Genomic DNA, 22,406 nt, shown 5'->3' with positions numbered 1-22,406 from the left:
GTGTCAGACACAGCCAGGCCATGGTTGTCAAACGTGACATTGATGAGCTGCACTCCTCTCCAAAAGCGACTATTTTCAGCTTGAAGCGCCCAGGACATTCCGCCAAAAATCACTGGACGGCGAGAGCACTGAAATGTGAGGTGTGGCGCGCTGATTAGAGGAGCGCTCCAGCTCATCTTTACCAAAGAAATGCATGGCAGAAAGGCACTGGCAGCTCAGAAAATGCTTTCTGTGGGCAAGGCCCCTAATAACACCATTTCCTGTGCATTCACCATCTTCTTTGAGGATATAAGATAAGATTTAATTTCAATGTGTATACCAGGAATGCATTTTAATGGCAGGTGTTAAATGTAATCTGTCTGAATACTATCTGATTCTGGACATCTGGATATGAAATACATGTTAACCCATTTAGACCGGGAAAGCCTATTCGTTGTTATACCTTTCAATCGGGCAGAAAACTTGTATCTCCAAGTTTCAAATGTGTATGTTTTTTTCCCGTAAATGAATCCTTCATCAAGAGTGTCGCACAAAAGTAGTGAAAATAGCAGATCTACAAGCGCACATGCGAGGCGTTGTGCGCTTGTACATAGGCTATTTTCACTACTTTAAATATTTTTGTTTCAATGAATGAATGAATGAATGAAATTTTTATTTTCGTGTCATGCCACCATTTTGGCCCATCCCATATGGGATTATATGACACATTACACAGAAAGAAAACAGAAGACATTAACAGTCCATTAAGAGTCCTTCCTGTTCATATTACGTCCTTCCTTATTACATACCACCTGAATAAAACATGCGTACAGTACTTATATGAATAAAATAAGAACAAAAAAGACAATGCCATTTTACATGTAAATGGCCCTCCTCCTCATTGACCAGGCCTTGTCAAGAAATGAAGCAAATGATAAAATGTCATGTTGAAAGAGACATTTCAGTTTCTCTGAATCCTCCAACCACACAAATTCATACTTAGGATCTACCTTATTAAAAAGTCTCTGCCTGATAGAGTTGTAGAATGGACAATACAAAACAAAATGCATTTCATTTTCAATTTCATTAAGATCACACAAACCACATAATCTATCCTCCTCAACCGTGCCTACATATCTACCCGTCTCAATATGAAGACCAAGTATGCCAGCCCTGATTTGAGCACATAGGCTTTGTTTCTTTTTTGACAAATTATACAATACATAAATCATTTCAAATAACAATAACAAAGAAACGGTTTTGGACAAGGTTTCCACCCGACAAGGTTAGGATTTATAAGGTTTTTTTCAGAATCTGCCTCAGGTCTAAATGGTTAACGGTACAGTGTACAGTAAATGGGGCCTAAGGGTAACCTGTGGGCTATTGCCTGGTTGCATGAACCTACCCATGGTTAGCCAGGGGATGTTCAGCATGTGGTTGAGCTCTCTGACAGGAGAGCTGCTGGCCGGCATCCCTCTGGGATCAGAGGGAAGCTCAAAGTTGAGAATGAACATGATGACCAAGCCATCTTCATTCTTCACCGGAACAACGTCTATTATACAGTGGAAGCACACTCCTAACGAGAGAGAGAGAGAGAGAGAGAGAGACACACACACACACAAAGAGTTATATAACAGTTGTCATATCTTGTGGTCTCTCACATTAACCACGTGAACCATAGCGTCCCTACTGTGGGGTGCACATTCAGCAAAAACAGCAGATCTACAAGCTCACAACACGTCGTAACATGACCTACAAACGGGTTTGTAGATCTGCTATTTTTGGAGAACATTTTTGGTGTAGAGGTAAAAAACAAAAAAGGATACACCCCTGCCGCCTCCCCCCCCCCCCCCCCCACCCCCCCCCCACCCCCCATTATAGGTAAAAGGGCAGCAGCGACCCATTTTCTGTACATTTCCAATTCTCCTCTAGAGGGCGACATTCAACAGCAGATGGCAGCTCTGAGCTTTTCAACCATAGTAGGTACTGTACATACAGATACACACATACATACTTGCATACAATCACTAATTGATATACTGTATGCACAAACACACACACACACACACACACACACACACACACACACACACACACACACACACACACACACACACACACACAATGTGTAGTCTTTCATATTTTACTTAAAGTTTTACGAAAGGGTTAGATTAAGTTTTAACGTTAGGCATGTATGATGAGAGATAAGGTTAAAGGTTCTATGACATTCATTTTCACTTTTTTAATTTTTTATGTTTTTTGGGGGGTTTTATGACCTCAATTACACCCACAAAATCTGAACTTTGAACATTCAGTGGATTTTCTGTGGTCTGGGGTTTTCTGAATAATTAGGCTGAAAAGTAATCTGAGCTTGGCCCTTCGACAGTGAGGTCACTGTCGATTAATCCCGCCCACTCTCCTCCTCGCCCCTCCCCTCCCCTATCCTTTCCTTTGGGGGGGCGGAGCAGAGGCGATGACTGACAGGCAAAATCCCTCACCAGCGACACCCGCAGGCAAAGATTTATTTTTTCATTGCAGTTGAAAAGGCTTTAGAAATGTGAGAGAAAAACACCTGCCATGGATCAATGGAGTGGAATTTTTGGTTAAAACTTTCTATACACGTTTGAAGGACCATGACAAAGACTTTTAATGTGTGGTAAAACTGAACGTCATGAAACCTTTAAGCTCATGGGCTGGGGAATGAATTTAGTTAACAAAAATCAATCAACAAGAAGGTACACAGTGAGATAAATTGTGTGTGTGTGTGTGTGTGTGTGTGTGTGTGTGTGTGTGTGTGTGTGTGTGTGTGTGTGTGTGTGTGTGTGTGTGTGTGTGTGTGTGTGTGTGTGTGCGTGTGTGTGTGTGAAGGACAGAGGGAGGATGGGAGTTAGTGCTGAGGTTAGGGGCCGGACTTGTGGATTAGCATAGCAACATGTTAACTCATTTTACCTTAATAATGATAGCACACAGACACATTAACCATCTGCTAATAGTACTGTATACTATTCAGAGGTAGGACAAATAATTTGTACTATTACTATTTTTAATGCTATTTATATTGTTATTACACTGCTAATGTATCACATTGCTGCAATGTTGAGGAGTTAAAACCCAATAATTGTCTTTATACTTGTATGTTCAGATAAAGAATAAAGAATCTAAAGAAATAAAGAAACAATAAAGAATCTTAGGCCATGGCTTGAATTGTCAGAATGTTGGACAAATTCAGCAGGGAAAGAGAATGCATCTAGTGATATTCTACCTTTATGCTCTCCTTGATGCCATCTTACAGTAACAACCCTTGAGGACTGTAAACAATGCAAACAAGACCACAATTACTTTTTTAAACAGACCTTTTAGACAAAGTGTTTTAACTGTACTTGTGCTGTTTTCAACATTTCTGCCTAATAAAATATTCAATCAATCAATTGATTGGGGCTTTAGATGGCCTGTAGTTTTGGTGTAGCCAATAACATTTCAGTATTGTGTTGTACAGTAGGTGGCGCTAGACCTGGTGGTTATGGATGACACAGGACAGGAGGTACTGTGCCAGTCTACTGGAATTTCAGTCAACTGAGTGTGGATCATTATCTTGGAAAATCTGTATTTTGTGTGTATGTTTAAGCGTGTATGTGTGTGTGTGTGTGTGTGTGTGTGTGTGTGTGTGTGTGTGTGTGTGTGTGTGTGTGTGTGTGTGGTGGGGGGGGGGCGCGCACAGTGACCAGGTTCAGGTCACTTTGAAGGGCAGCATCAGTCTTTAGGGACAGTGACAGAAATAGGATCATGACATTCATTAAAACATAAGCACCATATCAACCAAAGGAAATGATAAACGGATTAGAGCACAGAGGGGGAGAAAATAAGTACAGAACAAAGATGATCCTTTTTAACCTTTGTTTCCCTGTGCCCTCACACACGCACGCACATGCACACGCACACGCACAATCACACGCACACACAACAGTACACTTTCTGTTTCTCTCTGTTCATCTTTCCCTTAAAGATGTATCTTTATCTTTTCACCTCCCCAGTATTGGAAAGGTGGTATCACTTGTGACAAAGCATGCTTGTGTTAATAACCTTGTTTGTTTACAGGTTAGAGTGCTTTCTCATTCCCAGTCTGTCTCTTTCTTTTTTTTGGTCAATGCTTGATTGCCCCAATCCCCCCCTTGCTCTGCCCTTCTATTTCTCTTTCAGCCTCTCGTCTTACTTCTCTGCTTTCCTGTCATTCCTCACCGCATCCTTTATAGAACCTGTATCAGGTTGCATCTGAAGAGTCGCATTCCAGAACGAGATCTGCACCAAAAAGTGACACCTGAAGCAGAGTATAGCTTACTATGAAGATAGCATTCCGTACAAATTAACTGGTTTTGAGAAGTGAATCGTATGACAGGGACAGATGTGGTCAAGTCATGTCAAGTTTATTTGTATAGCCTTTCATCGCTGTTGCAATCTCAAAGGGCTTACAGGCCCACAACCACTTAAGCCCTAAATACTTTGTTATATGATGAATAGCAACAATAGCTGATCTACAAGCTTGTAAACTTGTAGATCTTCTATTTTTAGCGGCGCTAGTTAGCGGCGCTAGCCGCTCTATACCTTTAGGTATAGAGCGGCTAGCCGCTCTATACCTTTAGGTATAGAGCGGATATTAGCCCTCTATGCCTGGCTTTTGCGTCAACGTTCTGATTGGTCAGGTGCGTCAACGTTCTGATTGGTCAGGTGCGTCAACGTTCTGATTGGTCAGGTGCGCCAAAGTTGTGATTGGTCACTATTCATGACATCACTATGATGTCATGAATATAGAATTCGATGTCTATATAAACGATGACAATGACTTCATCTTATTATTCATTTGGCTAAAGTCTCCGTCTAGGTAAGTTATTTAAAGTTAATATGACGAATAGAAAGAGAAAGATACAAGAACAGATGAAGGGTGAATGTATAGAAAGTCTGAGTTCGGGACCCAGTCATCCGTTATGACAGAATGGTTTGATAGAGACGATCGAGAATCCAAGAGTCCGTTAAGGTTCTGATTGGTCAGGCCCGTCAAGGTTCTGATTGGTCAGGCCCGTCAAGGTTCTGATTGGTCAGGCCCGTCAAGGTTGTGATTTGTCAGGCAAGGGGACTATTCATGACATCACTATGATGTCAAGGTTTATTTTTTATTTCCTCATGTTTTTTTTTGTATATATTTTTATTTGGCTAAAGTCTCCTTCTACAGTAGGTAAGTTATTTAAAGTTAGATCCTCAATTTAACTTTATCTGTCGTCGACGCTCTGATTGGTCAGACCCGTCAACAAAGTGATTGGTCAAGCTTCACATGACACATGGCTATAAACACATTATAAACACATATCGATGACATAATGTATTCAAAGGCGCCGCTACCTTCACACAGGGTGTGATTTTTTATTTAGAATAATAGATTTTTTTTGGGCCGTGTAGCCTCCCCTATAAGTGGGGTTGGGACACCTCATTAGTACACCCTTCGCTGTACTGTGATTGGCTCATAATAGCACACCCCTCTACATTAGTACACCCCTAGCTGTACTGTGATTGGCTGACTCTATTGGCTGACTCTATTCAGCACTGTGATTGGCTAGCGAGACACATGATGAAATGAATAACCTATAAACTTTAAAAAAAAGTGAGCTTCCATCACTGTGATGACCACTGTGATGACCACATCGCCCACTTCACACTGGGTGTGATTTTTTTTATCTTTGCAAAGAAAGAAAACAACAGGCAAGGAAAAACTCCTTGACGGAAAATAATGGAAGAATTATCAGGATGAAGAGGGAAGCCCCTTCCAAGATGGTCATATGTCCAATAGGTGCTGAGTGGACAATATCCAAATGCAAAATAGACGTAAGAACAAAACTGTTAAACTGTTATTCATACATTTAACTATAAATACATGGAATCGCTGCGTGTGTGAGTGAGTTCATGTGTCCGTGTTTCCAAATGATCGACTTCAAACTCACCATGTGTGAGGCAGAGGACCTGAGGGAGTACCCCCTCCCCCCTCCCCTAGTGTCAGCGGATCTCCTAACAATATCTGTAAATCCACAAATCCCCATATATGGATCCCTGATTCTGATACCATAGTACTGACGACTAGGGTTGGGATCCTAAGAATCTATGAAAAAAAACAAGCCCAAAAGAAGTGACTATAATAGGCCACATGAGCACTTCAAACCTATGTATGTCGTCCATTAAACAATGTGCCTATTTTTATATGTTGGCTATTTGAAAATAGCCGATCTACAAGCTCACAACCGTTCTACCATTATTTACAAGCAACTTCAGAAAAACAAGCCCATTGAATGTGGCTTATAATAATCAAACCAGGCAACACTGCAGATAGGGATAATGGAGTGCATAAGATTAGATTGGGGATAATGGCTAGCGCAGTCTTCTCTGGCATCTGGCAATGGCATCTGGCACGGTGATTGGTTTTATCATTGTAACGCCCAAACCACACCTATGCATAATGTTATGAGTAGTGCAGGTGTTTTACGGGTAAGGCAGGTGTCCCAGAATAGCAACTTTTGCGGGGGAACGCAAAGAAATACATTATATAAATAAGGATCGAAATGACGTCAAAGAGGTATAAAAAATGGTGCTGCCTGACACAGATCAAATATATTTGATTAATATTATGATTATTATTATATAGTAAATACGCAGTAACAGTAGTTTGACTGACCGGAATAGGAAATGACAGATTTCTTTACTAGCAAAGTTAAACACACAACCTGCTGATCAATAAACACAGGTCTATCAATCTATCAAACGTACATACTTAGAATCTCCTAGCCACACACATTCATTTATCATACTACTTTGAAGTCTCCTAAAGTCTATTGTTACATTTTTACCATCCTATGTTACATGTCCTCACAAAATAAGATTTGAATGCAAATCATGACTGATAATGTACTGTACTTTGTGTCAATTATTTCTGACTCTTGTTGTCAGATAAATACGCCTGTTGATCTGAAGATTAGATACCTCATAACTCGCGCACGCACGCACGCACGCACGCACGCACGCACGCACACACACACACACACACACACACACACACACACACACACACACACACACACACACACACACACACACACACACACACACACACACACACACACACACACACACACACACACACACACACACACACACACACACACACACACACACACACACACACACACACACACACACACACACACACACACTTAATGCACCCAAAGGACAGCTATGGTCTGACCCACAGGACACCCAGGCCATTAAAATCAGTGATTGTTTCCCTGTGAAACAGGGTTATTGATTTACCGAACCTCTGTGATTAACATGAGGACCAGAGTAAAGAATTACTATCAAATCCCACAAGGACACAGTGGAAACACTAAACCAAAGTAGTGCTGAGCTGTGTGATACATCCCTGCTCATCACTTCTGAAGACTTTCTGATGACAAGACAAATTTAAACTACATTATAAACCATTAACTCTCTAATATTCAGGATTATGTTCTGTTCATTCATGACTTGGTGCATGTTTAGGCATTACTACAAAATGGATTAACTGCATAAATCAACCTGATACTTCTGGGAAAATTCCATCTACTCGACACCTTCCTACAATACATAATCACCTGTGGGGGCAAGCTATTGGTGGAATTTATACCAACTAGACTATTTCTGTTGCCAACAGATATTTTTCTGACTTGAATTCCTGTAGTGTGAAAGTAAAAGTGATGGAATGTTGATCAGAAACCCCACAATAGCCAATGAGAGCGAGCTGACCGGGTTGATCATTCACTTAAACATCTCAACTGAAATCAGTGTGTAAATATGGAAATACTGCATTAATAAAACACAAAAAATCTAAATTATTCATTTTTTTTATTTTTTTTCAAGATTTTCCACACTTTTTCAGAAATAGCAGATCTAAACGCATTGCAATGTGATGCATCGTGAGCTTGAAGATCAGCTATTTTTGAATAGCCTAATTATAAAATAGGGCTAAAATAGTTGAACTGATTGTAACGCTATATCAACTAATATCGCTGGGGACCCCCCCTGGAACCCTTTCAGGACCCCTGGGGGTCGCCGGTACCCACTTTTAGAACCACAGCCCTAGAGGCCATGCTGTTCCATACACAAAAAAACAAAACAATCAACAAAATAATTTTGGTGATGGGGTCACTCTGATAAGGGTTCATCCTCATCCTTTTTGATATCTTGTTTGGGCCCAAGGTGTTAGACAGATCGTCTGACAACTGTAACCATCCTTAGAACAATCAATACAATCAATCAAGTTCTTTTGGATGCAAGAGGCCACAAACTCATGGTGGTTTACTTGACCAGTGACACTCCCACTTGTCAAAGACAAAGAGGTAGAATAAAGTTGGGCAAATCAATACCACAACCAATCAATAACACGGTCAATTCTCTATCGTCGTCTATTTTTTATTTATCTTTTGCTTTGTTCTGTCCATCACTGAATCTTTTCCTTCCCTAGCCACAATGGCAGGTGGATTCAAAAAATCGTTAGACTATTTTTTATCGTGGAACACATCTGTGTGTGTGTGTGTTTGCAGACCACATTATGTTACTTTGTGACCTGACAATTTAACCGATCAGAGCCAAAGCTGGCTCACATTCAGAGGTACATTAAAATCAGCAGACAAAGCCAAAGACAACAGGGACAGGGAAACGCAACCCGAGAGATAAATCAATAAGGCAAAACCTCAAGCTAATTAAGGCAGGGTGAGGTCACAGAAAAACTCCCCTTTAACCTCAGTGCAATCTATGAGATATTCCTTCTGCTTTGTGTGTGTCTGAATGTTCGTAATAGTGCTTTGTGTAGTGTGTAACACATTTTGTATGAGAGAAACAAAGAGAGAAACAGAGAGAGAGAGAGAGATGGTGTCTGTGTGTCTGTGTCTGTGAGTGCTCGCACGGTCGTGCGGTCGTGTCACAATCTAGAAGGGCAGTACTGTAACTGAAGCCTTTTCACTCAGTTGACCTGTCTGAGGCAGATATTCTCTAGATTCATTACAACACACTCAATAGTTCCAAACACCCCATGTGTGTGTTTGTTTGTTTGTTTGTGTGTGTTTGTGTGTGCGGATTAATGATGGAGCTGAAAGTCACAATGGTCAAGTAAATCAAGGAGACATATTTCTGAGCTATTATAATAAAGGCCCTGGGGTATTTGACTGTGTGTGTGTGTGTGTGTGTGTGTGTGTGTGTGTGTGTGTGTGTGTGTGTGTGTGTGTGTGTGTGTAAGAAACAGTTGGGTCGCAGGGAGAGACAGAGAGAGTAATTGCTGTGCAACCCAAGGGAGCAGGACCCCATCAAAGTAGTTTCTCCACACACACACACTCTCTCCTCTACCATTCCAAATTCTGCTGTGCTTTCTGCTGAAGAGGCACGCACGCACGTGCGCATGCACGCACGCACACACGCACGCACACACGCACGCACACACGCTCGCACGCACACACACGCTATTGTACAAATTGTGAAAGCCAAGATTTTGTTATTTGACTCCAGTTCCAAAATCAAGATGTTTTTCCAACTGATTTCATTTGAGCAGGTCATACGTGTGGCTGCTAGGTGTCACTGGAGAGTTCATTGTAGATGATACCATTTCAGACATTGGATATGTAGTGGGGATAACTGAATAGCAGTTCCAAAATACATTATGTGACTTGATACTTTCGGATACGTTTTGTGACTTTGGAGTCTTCCTTCCTGATGCCTTCGATTACAATTAGATTTAAGACAGGTAGGCTTCCTGTTTGACTATAGTGCACCCAGGAAATTGGCAAAGACAGCACTCCAAAAAAATATAAAATGAATAAAGCAAATATTAGCAAGACATGGCCTCAATTTAAAACATTTTGCTATTGTATTTGACTTAATATTTTCCGATAGATATTGTGACTTTGGATTCTTCCCCGTTACCTTTGATTATAATTGGATTTAAGACTGGATCTGTTCTGTTTGCCAAAAGCTCGGATGTTCTGCATTAGTCAAAGACAGCACTGCAAGAACATGAATAATGCAAATATTAAAAAGACATGACCTTAGCAGTTTCTACTTTGGATAATCAGGCTTTATGAATTTCAGAAAATAATTTCATTAGAGCGCATTTTTCCTATCTTACCTGTATTGTTTTGATGCATTCAATTAGAACGTTAACAAAATGGCAGGGAATAACATCTTTCACTAGCCTTCATTAGCTTGTAATAAATTCAACCTATTGAACTTTTAATAGATTCCTAAATTGACGGTATCTGCACACTGCACACCATTGTAGCAATCCAGAATATTCAACAATCAATGATTTGAAACCAAAACCAAAAATGTGTTTACGGTATGGATAAGGTATCATTTTCAGTACTCTGTACGCTGTAGTAACCACTGATCAGCAAATTCAAAAGTGGAAAAACTGCAAAACTGGAATGTGGGGTGTCCAGTGGCAGCTCAGTATTTAGTGTACATATCAGATGGCCAGAGACCCATTAGTGGACCAAGGATAATTATACAATGTACAATATAACATAACATAACATTTTGTTGTAGTTGTTACACAGTGGAGGCATTGTGCATTGTTGTGCATTTATTAATTGCTCATTACATTTCACATATTAACCAATTTATTTTTTTCTCCGACATTTACATTGTTAGTACAATGAAATATTCGAGAAGCCTACAATTACATAAAGTTATGCGTTACATAATGCGAGAAGCGGTGGGTAGCCAAGGCTGAGCAGATCATCAATGACACTCACTACGCGAGCCAAGCCACAGTCTGTTCACCCCACTGCTGTCACATGTGCCCACAGTAAGCAATACCTACAATATATAAAGCCATTTCACCAGACTATGGAGCAGTTACCTGTCTACCATCAGGCTGTTGAACGTCGACATGTCAGTCTTGGAGACATAGGTCGTCACTTTTATGACTATATGACTTTCAATACACTCCAATGCTGCTTTACTGGCACTCTATGCGCAAACTTGTTTTTGCTTGTTTGATATTTGCTGCTAAATTAAGTGTCTAAGTTGCACAAGAGACAGTGATTCTATATTAATATATAAATCTATGTGTATGTGTACATATACATATTAAGGCTGTCCAAATGTACTTGTTTAATTGCGATTAACTCACTGTTATGTTAATCGTGTTTATTTTAATCGTAATTCCGCCTTTTTTGCCATTTGTCCTACCCGTAGTTTAGGAATTAGGACACAGCTCTCCATGTCTGTGGGCATGAGCGTGTAAACACAGATTCATAACTTGTAGATTTGTAAGATTGTGGGAGAAAACTACCGAGACTTCCATGGTCATTGTAGAAGATTATGAGAACTCAGGATGTAAAGTTTAAATGTTAAATGAGATTGATAGTCATACAGTAGTTATACAGTACATTAAGTAGGGCTTGGCGATAGGACTTCAAATCAATATCACAATTATTTCAAAGTTAAGTAAAGTTTTACCTCAATTACGACTACTGAACGATTATATAAAAAAAACAATTTCTGAAAATAGCAGATCTACAAGTTGTGAGCTTGTAGATCTGCTATTTAAAAAAAAAATCCCCCACCATTGTACAACAAAGTACAATACAGGGTTAAGGTGGTTAGTCAGATTAACTGATTTGGTAGATTAATTCGGTTTGGTTCTAAATATCGTTTTTTATATATTTTCAGTTCATTGCCCAGCCCTAACATCAAGCATACATTAAGCACATTAAGACCGGGAAAGCTGGTAAATCTGCTATTTTTGAACATTTTAGAAAAATCTTGAAAGAACAACTGGTTTAGAAGGCATTTGTAGAGTCAGCCTCATGTCTTTATGGGCTAAGTACATTCCAGCCACTGCTGATATCGCTCTGCTGGTCGGTGCTCATTGGCAGTCAACAAAGGGTTACGCTATGTTCTGTGGATTGGACAGTTGGATTGTCACAGACAACAGAAATCAACTCACTCAAATCAAACCAAACGTCTGTGGGTTCAAACCACTCACTGCCGTGTCCTGCTTAGAAAAGCAGTATTCTGTCTCCCGATTTCCATGTGTCTTGGTTGTGTTACCACCCGTTTTGATCATTGGGATATTAATGGCAGGTAGCATATGGGGACATTCATTGCCATCATCCTCTTCATCTTCTTTGCACCCTGGGATTCATATGAATTATCTATGAATGGTCAGCAATTCATACCTATATCCATACCTTTATAAGCACTAGTTCACCATACTAATAACCTCTCATTCCAAGTCCAAAAATGTTATGAAAAATAGAAGCGAGCCTGAGGCGCTAAGCTAGAGGTGCTAAAGTCAGCAAAAATCCTCACTCCCGACATAGAAGCAGTGCTCTCTGATGGGTTCATGTTCCGTTTCTCTTGCTATACTGCATCAGTAATCGCTTTACCCTGGAGAGCCAGGATACCATATCTTTAATCTATGAATGTTGTATACCCCTGACCCTTTGACCAGTCTGCCTCTGTGCTAAAGCAATAAATGCAGGAGGAGGAGAGAAAGAACACACACAATAATCACAGACGTGACTGACAGAGCAATGACAGAGGTGAGTGACAGGACTCAGGATGGGCTGAAGTGAGACAATGTGGTACATGTTAAAATGGACACTTTAATATCCTACTGTATATGAGATAAGGGCTGATAGACAGACAGTTACATAAACGGGATTAAGTGGGTGGAAATGGGTAGATAAACTAATATTCTTTCAAAAGTAATTTCTATACAAGCTCTATGACTTCAGGACCAATCCAACCCGTAGGATATGCATTGCAAACGTGCAATGATGCCAATAGGAATCATAAAAATATAAATTAATGAAAATAAAATCTATTAATCCCTTTAAAGACACACTCAGACACACTGAGTTTTTAATGATTTTGAAGCTTATCAAAACCAAAACTGGCCTTAAGACCGCCCTCTCTGTGAAAGCAGGTGTATGGTACTAGGAAGTAAATAGAAGCACGTGAAAGAATATAGTCGGCAGCTCGCTGTCGTGCATGCATGCGTTCGTGCGTGAGCGCGTCACACTCGCTTCCCTCTGGAAACAACAGTTTTATCGCTTTATTGCCTTCCAGATACAGCTGACTTTCCCTTCTAGGCTCAGTCAGTGGCCAACATATAGTCATTAGACGCACACACACGCTGTTATCATTCTATTAAAGTTTGCACAGAACACAACCTTTATTCTATCACTGCCTACAACATTATGGCAAAACTAGGTTAAAATATTTACATTGCAATGAATTAATAACTTGGAAATTCTTATTATAATAAACATACACTAAAAGTATTTTCTAAATGTTGAGCATAATTAGTCTAATACTGCATTTTGCCATAGTGATACACGTGTGACCGAGATGTGTTTATTTATTATTATTTATGTATTGAGACGGGGGTGTTATGCATGTTGATAATAGATCCTGGATTTTTTTTATGAGGGCGCAGACAGAGCCATGTTCAAGGTACTATAAAAACTATAAAATGTTTTTTTGGGTGAGAAAAATACTTGACAGGGGCATTATTGATCAAACATGTATATTTATGACCAAGTTTGGATGTGTGAACTGCAATTTTAACAATGATTTGTTTGGCAAAGAAAATAAAAACATTTTTTTTTTCTGTTTCGAGGATTCAAGGCAGGCCCGCTGTCAACAGTGGCCTCTTGCATCTGCATGAAATGTAGATATGCAACGTATTATTGTTTTAGGAAAGTCAACATTCAATGTATCTGTGGTTTGCAGAAACATACAATGCCAACGTTTTTCTTTGGCAACCAGGTTGAGACAGATGTGCAAGTTTCTGCAGTAGACAGAAAAAAGTTCTTTAGCTTATTGTTAAGACCTGAGGCCGATTCTACAAAAGCCTTCTAAATCAGTAGTCCTCAAACTTTTTTGTGTCAAGGTAAGAACCTACAAATTGATATACTGTACATTTGGCCGGGGACCCCCATCTGAAAATGTTTTGTGCCAAGGACCCCCAGAAGAGATGCTTTGTGTTAAAAAAAAACATTTTTCAAACACAAAGTGATGCACTGTGAGCTTGTACATGTGCTTTTTTTGAATAGCCAACACTAAAATGTAATTTTCCCGGTTTTAATGGGTTAAGAAAGATGGTGATGTTCCATAATGTCTTTCCCATATCGTACTTCCCTTTCAGCTTCCCTACTGTCTATGCAAATGAAGAAAATGAAAACAGAGTGGACCAATGTCCTTTAAATTCATTATTAATGTTCTAAGGACAAAAGCATGTCCTATTCATGTCAAGGTATTCCTATAAGAGTGAGTGTGGGACTTCAGTGATGTATGATTGTACATTCAATTGACATCTTAATGGGAAAGCTGTACTGCATGTATATATTGTGTTATATTTTATTATGTAGAAGGGTTCATTCATTGAGCCGTGGTTAAACTGAAACTGAACAGTAGTGTTCACATTAACATGTAAAATTATCTCCTTAAAGGGTAAGACCACTTTGGTAGAGGTTTGGGTTGTGTAGTTACCTTGCCATGATGTAACTCCAAAGGTGGACAATAAATCAAAAATAATTGCTCCATTGATTAGAAATTGATAATTCAAAATATGCTCCTCATTGACTTACATTGTACGGTAAAACAGCTCTCAAAGTCACTCTTTTAGCACGTAAACGAACACAAACAAAGCTGATTCAGACAATATAGAACATCATCAAACCCAGTACTGTTTTTTTTTTTTATAAAAATGTGAACTTCCTGTTGATTTTACTATTTGAAAATCCGAATCCGCGGATCCAGTCCGGGTTTTCTTCTTAGTAAAAATGGTAAAATCAACAGGAAGTTGACATTTTTATTAAAAAACAAACAGTACTGGGTTTGGTGACGTTCTATATTGTCTGAATCAACTTTGTTTGCATTCGTTTATGGGGTAAAAGAGTGACTTTGAGAGCTGTTTTACCTTACAATGTAAGTCAATGAAGAGCATATTTTGAATTGTCAATTTCTAATCAATGGAGCAATTATTTTCGATTTCTTATCCACCTTTGGAGTTACATAATGGCAAGGTAACTACACAACCCAAACCTCTACCAAAGTGGTCTTGCCCTTTAAGAGAAACCACAGAACCAAGGCTTGAATCTATTAGAAATGTCTAGCTGACTGTGATTGAAGAATTGCATCAGATATTTGACCATGCCAGATCTTTAGAATAATATTTCTTAATTATGTTTTAGGGTGGATCTACCTTTTTAGATTTTGAACAACAAAAACAACTCAGACCTACTTATGCTGCACAGTAAAATCCTCAAAATGGACAGTTCGGTTCAATTTGGATTAAATCTTTACAATCTCATGCTTAATTAACACTGAGGATTTCACTGTGTCTCTCTCTGGGTTATGTATTCAACAAACATGTTGTACAGGGTCATGGTCAGGGGAAATAGCTCAGAAATGAATTCATTCTCGGCCTTCGAACCAGACCTAAAACTACCTTAGGTACTTTAACTCCTTTAATAGTTAGTACTATTTATCCCTTTAGTAGCCCACAAATACATATATACCAGTACACTTCATTGAAACCACTGGTTCTGAACTGTATTAGCACTAGCACCTCAATTTTACACTTATTATGAAGTCACGATCCAGTACATTAAATTATGCAATATTCCTCTATGTTTTTCATCCGCAGCTCCACTGCTTCATACATTATTTAAATTTACTCCATTAATACATTGGAATATTCCTTCATAAAAAACATTCAGGGGACACACCAGAAACATGTGCATGACCCATTTTGCGTCTCTGTCCATATTCAAGGACCAATATGGTAGGGCAATCCCTCTTTAAGTGCGTGTTAAGAGCACCATGAAAGTGCCACTGCAAAATAGTTTCAGTAGCTAATTAAGTATAATCAAAGCCTTGGCCTTAGCAAGCCCCCCACCCTCACCCCATGATGCAGTTTAACAGGATTTAGTCCTGAGCTGTTCCCCCTCAAACTGATTATTGACTCCTTTCAATTCTAGCCAAATATAGACCCACGGCTGGCCTTCACTCAAACAGGACAAGGTCCCAAAGTCTCTGCAGCAGTTACTGATTCTTTTCAGAGCTGAGCACCAAAGTAAAGTTTGTCCATGGCACCAGTACCATACAAGCGTTTGAGGTGTTTGGATGCCCGGGGCTCAAGGCTCAAAAAAAGCTTCTTCCCTGCGGCTGCTAGAGCCATAAAAAAAGAACATGGATAAATTGGGAAAAAGAGGATAGCAAAATAGGGGGAAATTGTTTGAAAGCATAAAATAGGGATTAAGTGGTTAAAAATGGTGGTGTTCTAGCATCTTACAATCCAATCGAAAACAACAGCAGCGCTAGCTCCTCCCCTGGGTCGCCTGAACTCAGGGTTTAGTACTTAGGCTACTCCTGAGCAGGGCCCAAATGCTTCTGAAAAACTTATCTGAAAACCAGGTCGTAGCATATGGAAACAAATTAGGAACCTGTGAAATATGTTAAAACAACATGGCATGGTTCGCTTAGTTCTTGTAGTCAAAAAGAGCAGTGTGTCTCTGAGTCTCATTAAGCATCCACAAGGCTTTAATGTTTACGGATGAAAGTGGATGAGCTGATCATTTAAATGCGGTTCTTCAGGGAGAAGGCAGGCATGGGTACAAAAAAGAAATCCTTATATTGTGGCTTTTACTCCTCTCAACACCTCCAGTACTCTTGTATCAGAGGCCTGCTGTTTGAATGTATTAATCTCTACATGAAAAGCTCACACTGATCTTTAAAAAATAATTAAATAATGGCTACCGTGTTACTGTAAGTGGTCAGATGGGTGGGCCGCGAATGCTTTCAATACTTTCAAGCGGCCCCGATCCAGAGGTGGTGGAGAACCACTGGGTTAAAAAAAAAAAAAAAAAAAATCTAATAAAGAAATCAAAGGAATCAAATACATACATGTTTGAACCCAGTTCAAGGCCTTTGTCTGACTCTAAACCACCAAGTGAGAAGTGCATGATCACACAAGACTGAATACATTTTTACTGGTTCGAACTAAGCGTCTGTAGACAAACTGGCCAGTGTATTAAAGAGTGAGACAAGAGGATAGAGAATGAGACAGGAGTATGGAGAGGAGACAGTAGGATGGAGAAGGAGAGACAGGAGGATAGATATGGAGACAGAAGGATAGAGAGACAGACAAGATTATAGAGAGTGATAAATTAGGATAGGGAGTGAGACAGGAGGATAGAGAGTGAGACAGGAGGATAGAGAGTGAGACAGGAGGCTAGAGAGTGACAGGAGGATAGAGTGTGAGACAGGAGGATGAACAGTGAGACGGGAGGATATAGGCAGTGAGACAGGACTTCAGAGAGAGTGAGACAGGAGGATAGAGAGAGACGGGAGGATAGAGAGGATGAGACAGGAGGATAGAGAGTGAGACAGGAGGATAGAGAATGTGAAACAGGGAGACAGTGACAGTGAAAAAGGAGAATAGAGAAGAGAGAGGGAAAAGCTGAATATTGAAAAAATTAAACATGAAAGCAGAGGAATTAAATGCAAAAAGCATCCTTTAATATGCGTCCAGTCATGCATCTCTCTTCCCCTCTCTACTTCTCCTCTACCATACCAAATGCTGCTGTGCTTTCTGCTGAGGAGGCACACACACTCGCACACACACACACACGATATTCATTCATCTCTCATCTCATATTTCAGTGCAGATTAACTCAGCTTTCATGTACATTACCTCTCTGCCCAGTAGATTTACTACCGTGACTGTGTGTGTGAGTGTGTGTGTGTGTGTGTGTATCTGTGTATGCTGTTCACTGTGTGTGTGTGTGTGTGTGTGTGTGTGTGTGTGTGTGTGTGTGTGTGTGTGTGTGTGTGTGTGTGTGTGTGTGTGTGTGTGTGTGTGTGTGTCAATACCATCAGGTGCAGTTGTGTACTGTATCTGCTGTGCTCACTGTTTCAAATGTTTGTGTGGTTGTGCAATGTGCATGCACTGTATGTATCCATGTGTGGTAAGAGAGAGAGAGAGTGTGAGTGTGAGTGTGAGTGTGAGTGTGTGTGTGTGTGTGTGTGTGTGTGTGTGTGTGTGTGTGTGTGTGTGTGTGTGTGTGTGTGTGTGTGTGTGTCATGCTAGTAGCTCAGAGACCAAAATAAAGATCAGGAAATGCAGCATTGAAATGTGGATATGCTGTATCCCATTCCCTGTAAGCCGATGCCTGGATTTACCTTCAGTGACATTCACGTCTCTCCTTCATGCTTATGCTCTCATCTTGGTTAGCTTCTATACTTCATGATCCCACAGTATAGTATGGAATATCATTTCTGTGGCAAAGGGCACTTCTTAATACTTAATTGTTGTCGAGTGACATTGATCATTCCCACCAAGTGCCATGAAAGTCCACCCATCTCTTCTGATAGATAATACCAGATATACTATCGATAAATAGAAAGTACAGTGTGATACTTACAGTATGTAAGTATCACACTGTACAATCTAGGACCAGTAATATGGGCATACATCTCTGATCCATGAGTGGGTATATTTATAAATATGTGAGGCTGATATATACAGTGGGAAATGGGAATATGGATACATTTGTACAGTCTGCGCCCTGAGAAGCAAATTTTTCTAGTTGTCCTTTGTTTGTACTCATTCTTACAGTGCCTTTTCCCATCTTTTTGAGAGGATCTCTACACAATATATTCTGTAGCTTGACCATTCACACCAACACACCACATCTTCAATGCTCAGAGACCCTCTAAAGATGAATTTCTATTTCGTCCCTCCTGTATGGACCACATGTGGTACATCAATTCATATTTTTTGAAGAGTGACACTTGATTGATCCATGACTACTTTTCTGATGGTTATTCTACACAATAAAATTATGGTAAAATATGGTAATGAAGTACAACATTATGATAAATGCTCATCACAAGTTATCTCATCCTGAACAGACATCTTGAAATTGGAATATGTGTTTACCCATCAGTCAAAAACATTACTTTGCATTTTATAATATGGAACAAAGACAAGCATTCAAAAGTTGTAAATATCACATGTTAGGATTTTTTTTACATGATCCATTTGTTGAATTTTTCAATTAATCATTTCACTTCTAACCACAAGTTTGAGTGGTTAGGGGATGTACTATTTGTCCAGTGGACTACCGTCTGTGTCATCATGCATTCACCATATCACTATGTTTAAATGCAGCTACCGTCTGTGTCACCATATCAGACACCATATTACTATGTTTAAATCAATGCATCAACAACCCTTCTTCCTGTTAATATCAAAATGCCCTTAAAATAATCTGACATAAATAATTCTATACATTCTGTGTAAGTAAACAGACTAAGCCTTCCAGATGCATCTTGGGTGTTGGCCTGGTCTAGGTAAGTCGGATGGGGGTGTGGCATGGTGGAGGTTAGGAGGGTGACACAGTGCAGCAATAATTGGAACAAATTACCTGTCAGAATTACAAGTAGAACAAATTAGACATCTCTGTCAGTTTGCCTTCCAATCCTCAGGGACCCGATTATGGTAGGAAACATAAGAGCACCATCAGCACTGCTCTCTCTCATGTCCCTATTGCACTCTGTATATTCACACAGAGAGGCAGAGATTGCCATGTGTATCTAATCTCCTGAAAAGTCAAATCTAATGAGAGAAACAAAACAAAACAATTTCCACCCTCAAAAACCTAATGGTCATAGATCCAACTCCACCCACCACCAACACCAGCTCAATTGGATGGAGATGGGGGAAGCACTGGAGAGTTCACCAGTTATCGTATTGACCCTGTGATAGCCGATTGTATTCCCAGCTCAGGAACTAGGTTGCATGCGGTCAACTCTACTTTCCCTGCACTTCCTGTCTCACTCCACAATCCTATAAAAACAAACATCTAACATGGACCATTCTAACATCCTTCTTGCCACCGTCAGACAGCAGTAAACCGTAACAGGCCATACCGTCTTTGGTGTACAGCGATATCTCCACCTTCCTCTCCTCTGAACCCAGCAGGGCCTTGGCCATCTGGGCCACGGCCGGCCGTCTAGTGTGGGGGCCATACAGGAAACTGCAGGTGCACGACTTCTGCATCACCTCGGCACGCGTGTAGCCGCACATCCCGCAGAAGGCGTCATTACAGAAAATGATAGCGCAGTTCTCCACGCGCGCGTTGGCTATGATGAACTTCCGGTCTGCCGTGGGGAGGAGAGAAGGAGCAAGGGTAGGAGAAGGGAAATGAGGGGAGAGGAGCGGTGGGAGAGAAGGAGAATAAGAAAAAAGTTGAATTTGTTTTAAAAGGACCATACAGGTGTCAATATACTGTATGTCATTGCCTATTCGCAGCTTCAGCCGTATCATACTGTACATAAACATATAAACCATTTTCCCATTAACCCATTTAGACCCATTTCTAAATCCTTTTTTTATTTTTTTATAAATGCCTTTATTTAAATAAATGCTTTATTTTGTTCGCTTTTTCTCCTCTCCTCAGTCATAAAATGTTATATCACGACATTTATGCCAAATATCTCGATAACGATATACAATCTGGTTTCATACTTGTCGTCTTACATTTTAAGTCAATGTTGCTCTTATTTAGAATTTCAAATTCTTAAACAGAATCAAATGCTTACTTTCCTATGACTTGAAATGCTAAGCTGTTTGTTCTATAAACATTTAGTATAACATTAGTACTGCTGTTTTGCATCTGACATAAAAGGAACCATTTTAAATGGTAAAACTTTACATTGACTGATTGCCATCTTTATTGACAAAATGCATATGCATAAACATGCATTCATCCATCTTTGTCCGCTTCTCCAGCATGGACATCCCCCATCTGGTCCTTGGTCTCCCCCGTGGCCTCCTCCCAGCGGGAGGTACGCCAAGTACCTCCCTAGGGAGACGCCCAGGAGGCATCCAAACTAGATGCCCGAATTGTCTCCTTTTCACGTAAACGAGCAGCGGCTCTACTCCGAGTCTTTCCCGGATGACTAAGCTTCTTACACTATCCCATGGGAGATGCCAGCCACCTTCCTGATAAATTTCATTTTGGCAGCTTGTATCCTCGATCTTATTCTTTCTTTCAGGACTAACACTTCATGAATAGGTGAGAGTAGGGATGAAGACCGACTAGTAGTTTGAGAGCTTTGCCTTCTGGCTCAGCTCTCTTTTCATCACAAAATGCAGTATAGCATACTAAGCACCTCTACTTCTGCTGCTCTGATTCTCCGTCTATGCCTAAACATACAGTGTAGGCTATTTGTCACAAAGAAGGCCTTGTTAAGCTGCTTGCTGCATTAAGTACTTTTCAGACAGCACCTACAGTAGTAATTAATTTTCAATTAGAGGCCAGCCAGTAAGCATGCTGGGAACTAGTGATCAGTTTGTTATTGGTAAAATAATCTTGAATTTTTCAACTTTTCCATCAATTTACTCAAAACAGGTGGTATGCTTATTGGCCTGTTTGTATCAGTAAATTCTTTCTTTTTTTATCCTTAGGTAAAGGAATGACCTTTGCGTCCTTCCAAACCTTCCCAGCAAGCACGGTCAGGACCCGGACAAATCATTGACGTCTCAATTGGGGCCAGATCAAGTCAAACGAAGACAAGTCAGATCTGCCCCAGAATATCACCTGATTTCAACCATAACCATTTATAAAACATAAATCCTGCCCACGAAGACGGACGTCCTGGATGAATCAGAGAGTCCGATCGATAGCCCAGAATATAACCTTATTTCAACTAACATAGATCCTACAGACAGAATACTTTGCCACTGAAAGCTACTTGAGGATAATTAAATAATTGTAATATTGGTAAAATCACGTATTTTTCAATCCTGGTCTGTTGTTATAGAAAATCTGATTATTTGACAGCCTTACTAGCCTTACTATCAACTAATTTTATTTACAAGCTGTTGTCATAGCATTTAAAGAACATTTTGAAATCGCGAGGACAACACTGCATCTGGTACATAAGTGCGGTGGCATAGCCTAGCTTCACTTTTCCAGTGGGTTATTTTCGTATTAGAGGGGCCCGTTTATTACTAACATATTTAATGAATCTGAATGTGTAAATACCCTACCGTAGCCTATTGCTGGATTACTAACAACATACATGCATGCACTGATCAAACGTGTTTGTGCAAGGAAAATCTAGCCTGGCATAAATGGCCAGGGCCTATATTTGCAGTTGCTTCATGATCTAAGGCATCCAGATAATTTGATTGTATGACCTACGGTTTAAGAGTTATTGATGCCTTTGCGTGTTTTTAAACTTGAAACTTTGTTTTAATTGTGTATTGTAATCTCTTAGCATTGCTTTGAATTGTATTCATTTTATTGTTTTTACATTTTTACCTATTATAGCACCAC

At 40.0% G+C, this 22,406-nt stretch overlaps 1 protein-coding gene across 1 annotated transcript in view; it reads right to left on the bottom strand.

Moving 5' to 3' along the window:
• Positions 1 to 22,406, bottom strand: part of LOC311045021 (voltage-gated inwardly rectifying potassium channel KCNH2-like) — a gene marked incomplete at both ends in the record, with an annotated part of 87,581 nt that overhangs the window by 50,397 nt on the left and 14,778 nt on the right. Inside the window, 2 exons of the mRNA XM_084056832.1 lie at positions 1,385 to 1,555; positions 19,993 to 20,223. Of these exons, the coding sequence (XP_083912958.1) occupies positions 1,385 to 1,555; positions 19,993 to 20,223 (402 nt within the window). The remainder of the gene's footprint in view (positions 1 to 1,384; positions 1,556 to 19,992; positions 20,224 to 22,406) is intronic.

Source organism: Gymnoscopelus microlampas (genome assembly GCF_963454915.1).
Source record: "Gymnoscopelus microlampas genome assembly, chromosome: 5".
Lineage (NCBI taxonomy): Eukaryota > Metazoa > Chordata > Actinopteri > Myctophiformes > Myctophidae > Gymnoscopelus > Gymnoscopelus microlampas.
Note: the sequence above shows the minus strand (reverse complement) of the source record. Positions and strands in the feature narration are given on the sequence as shown.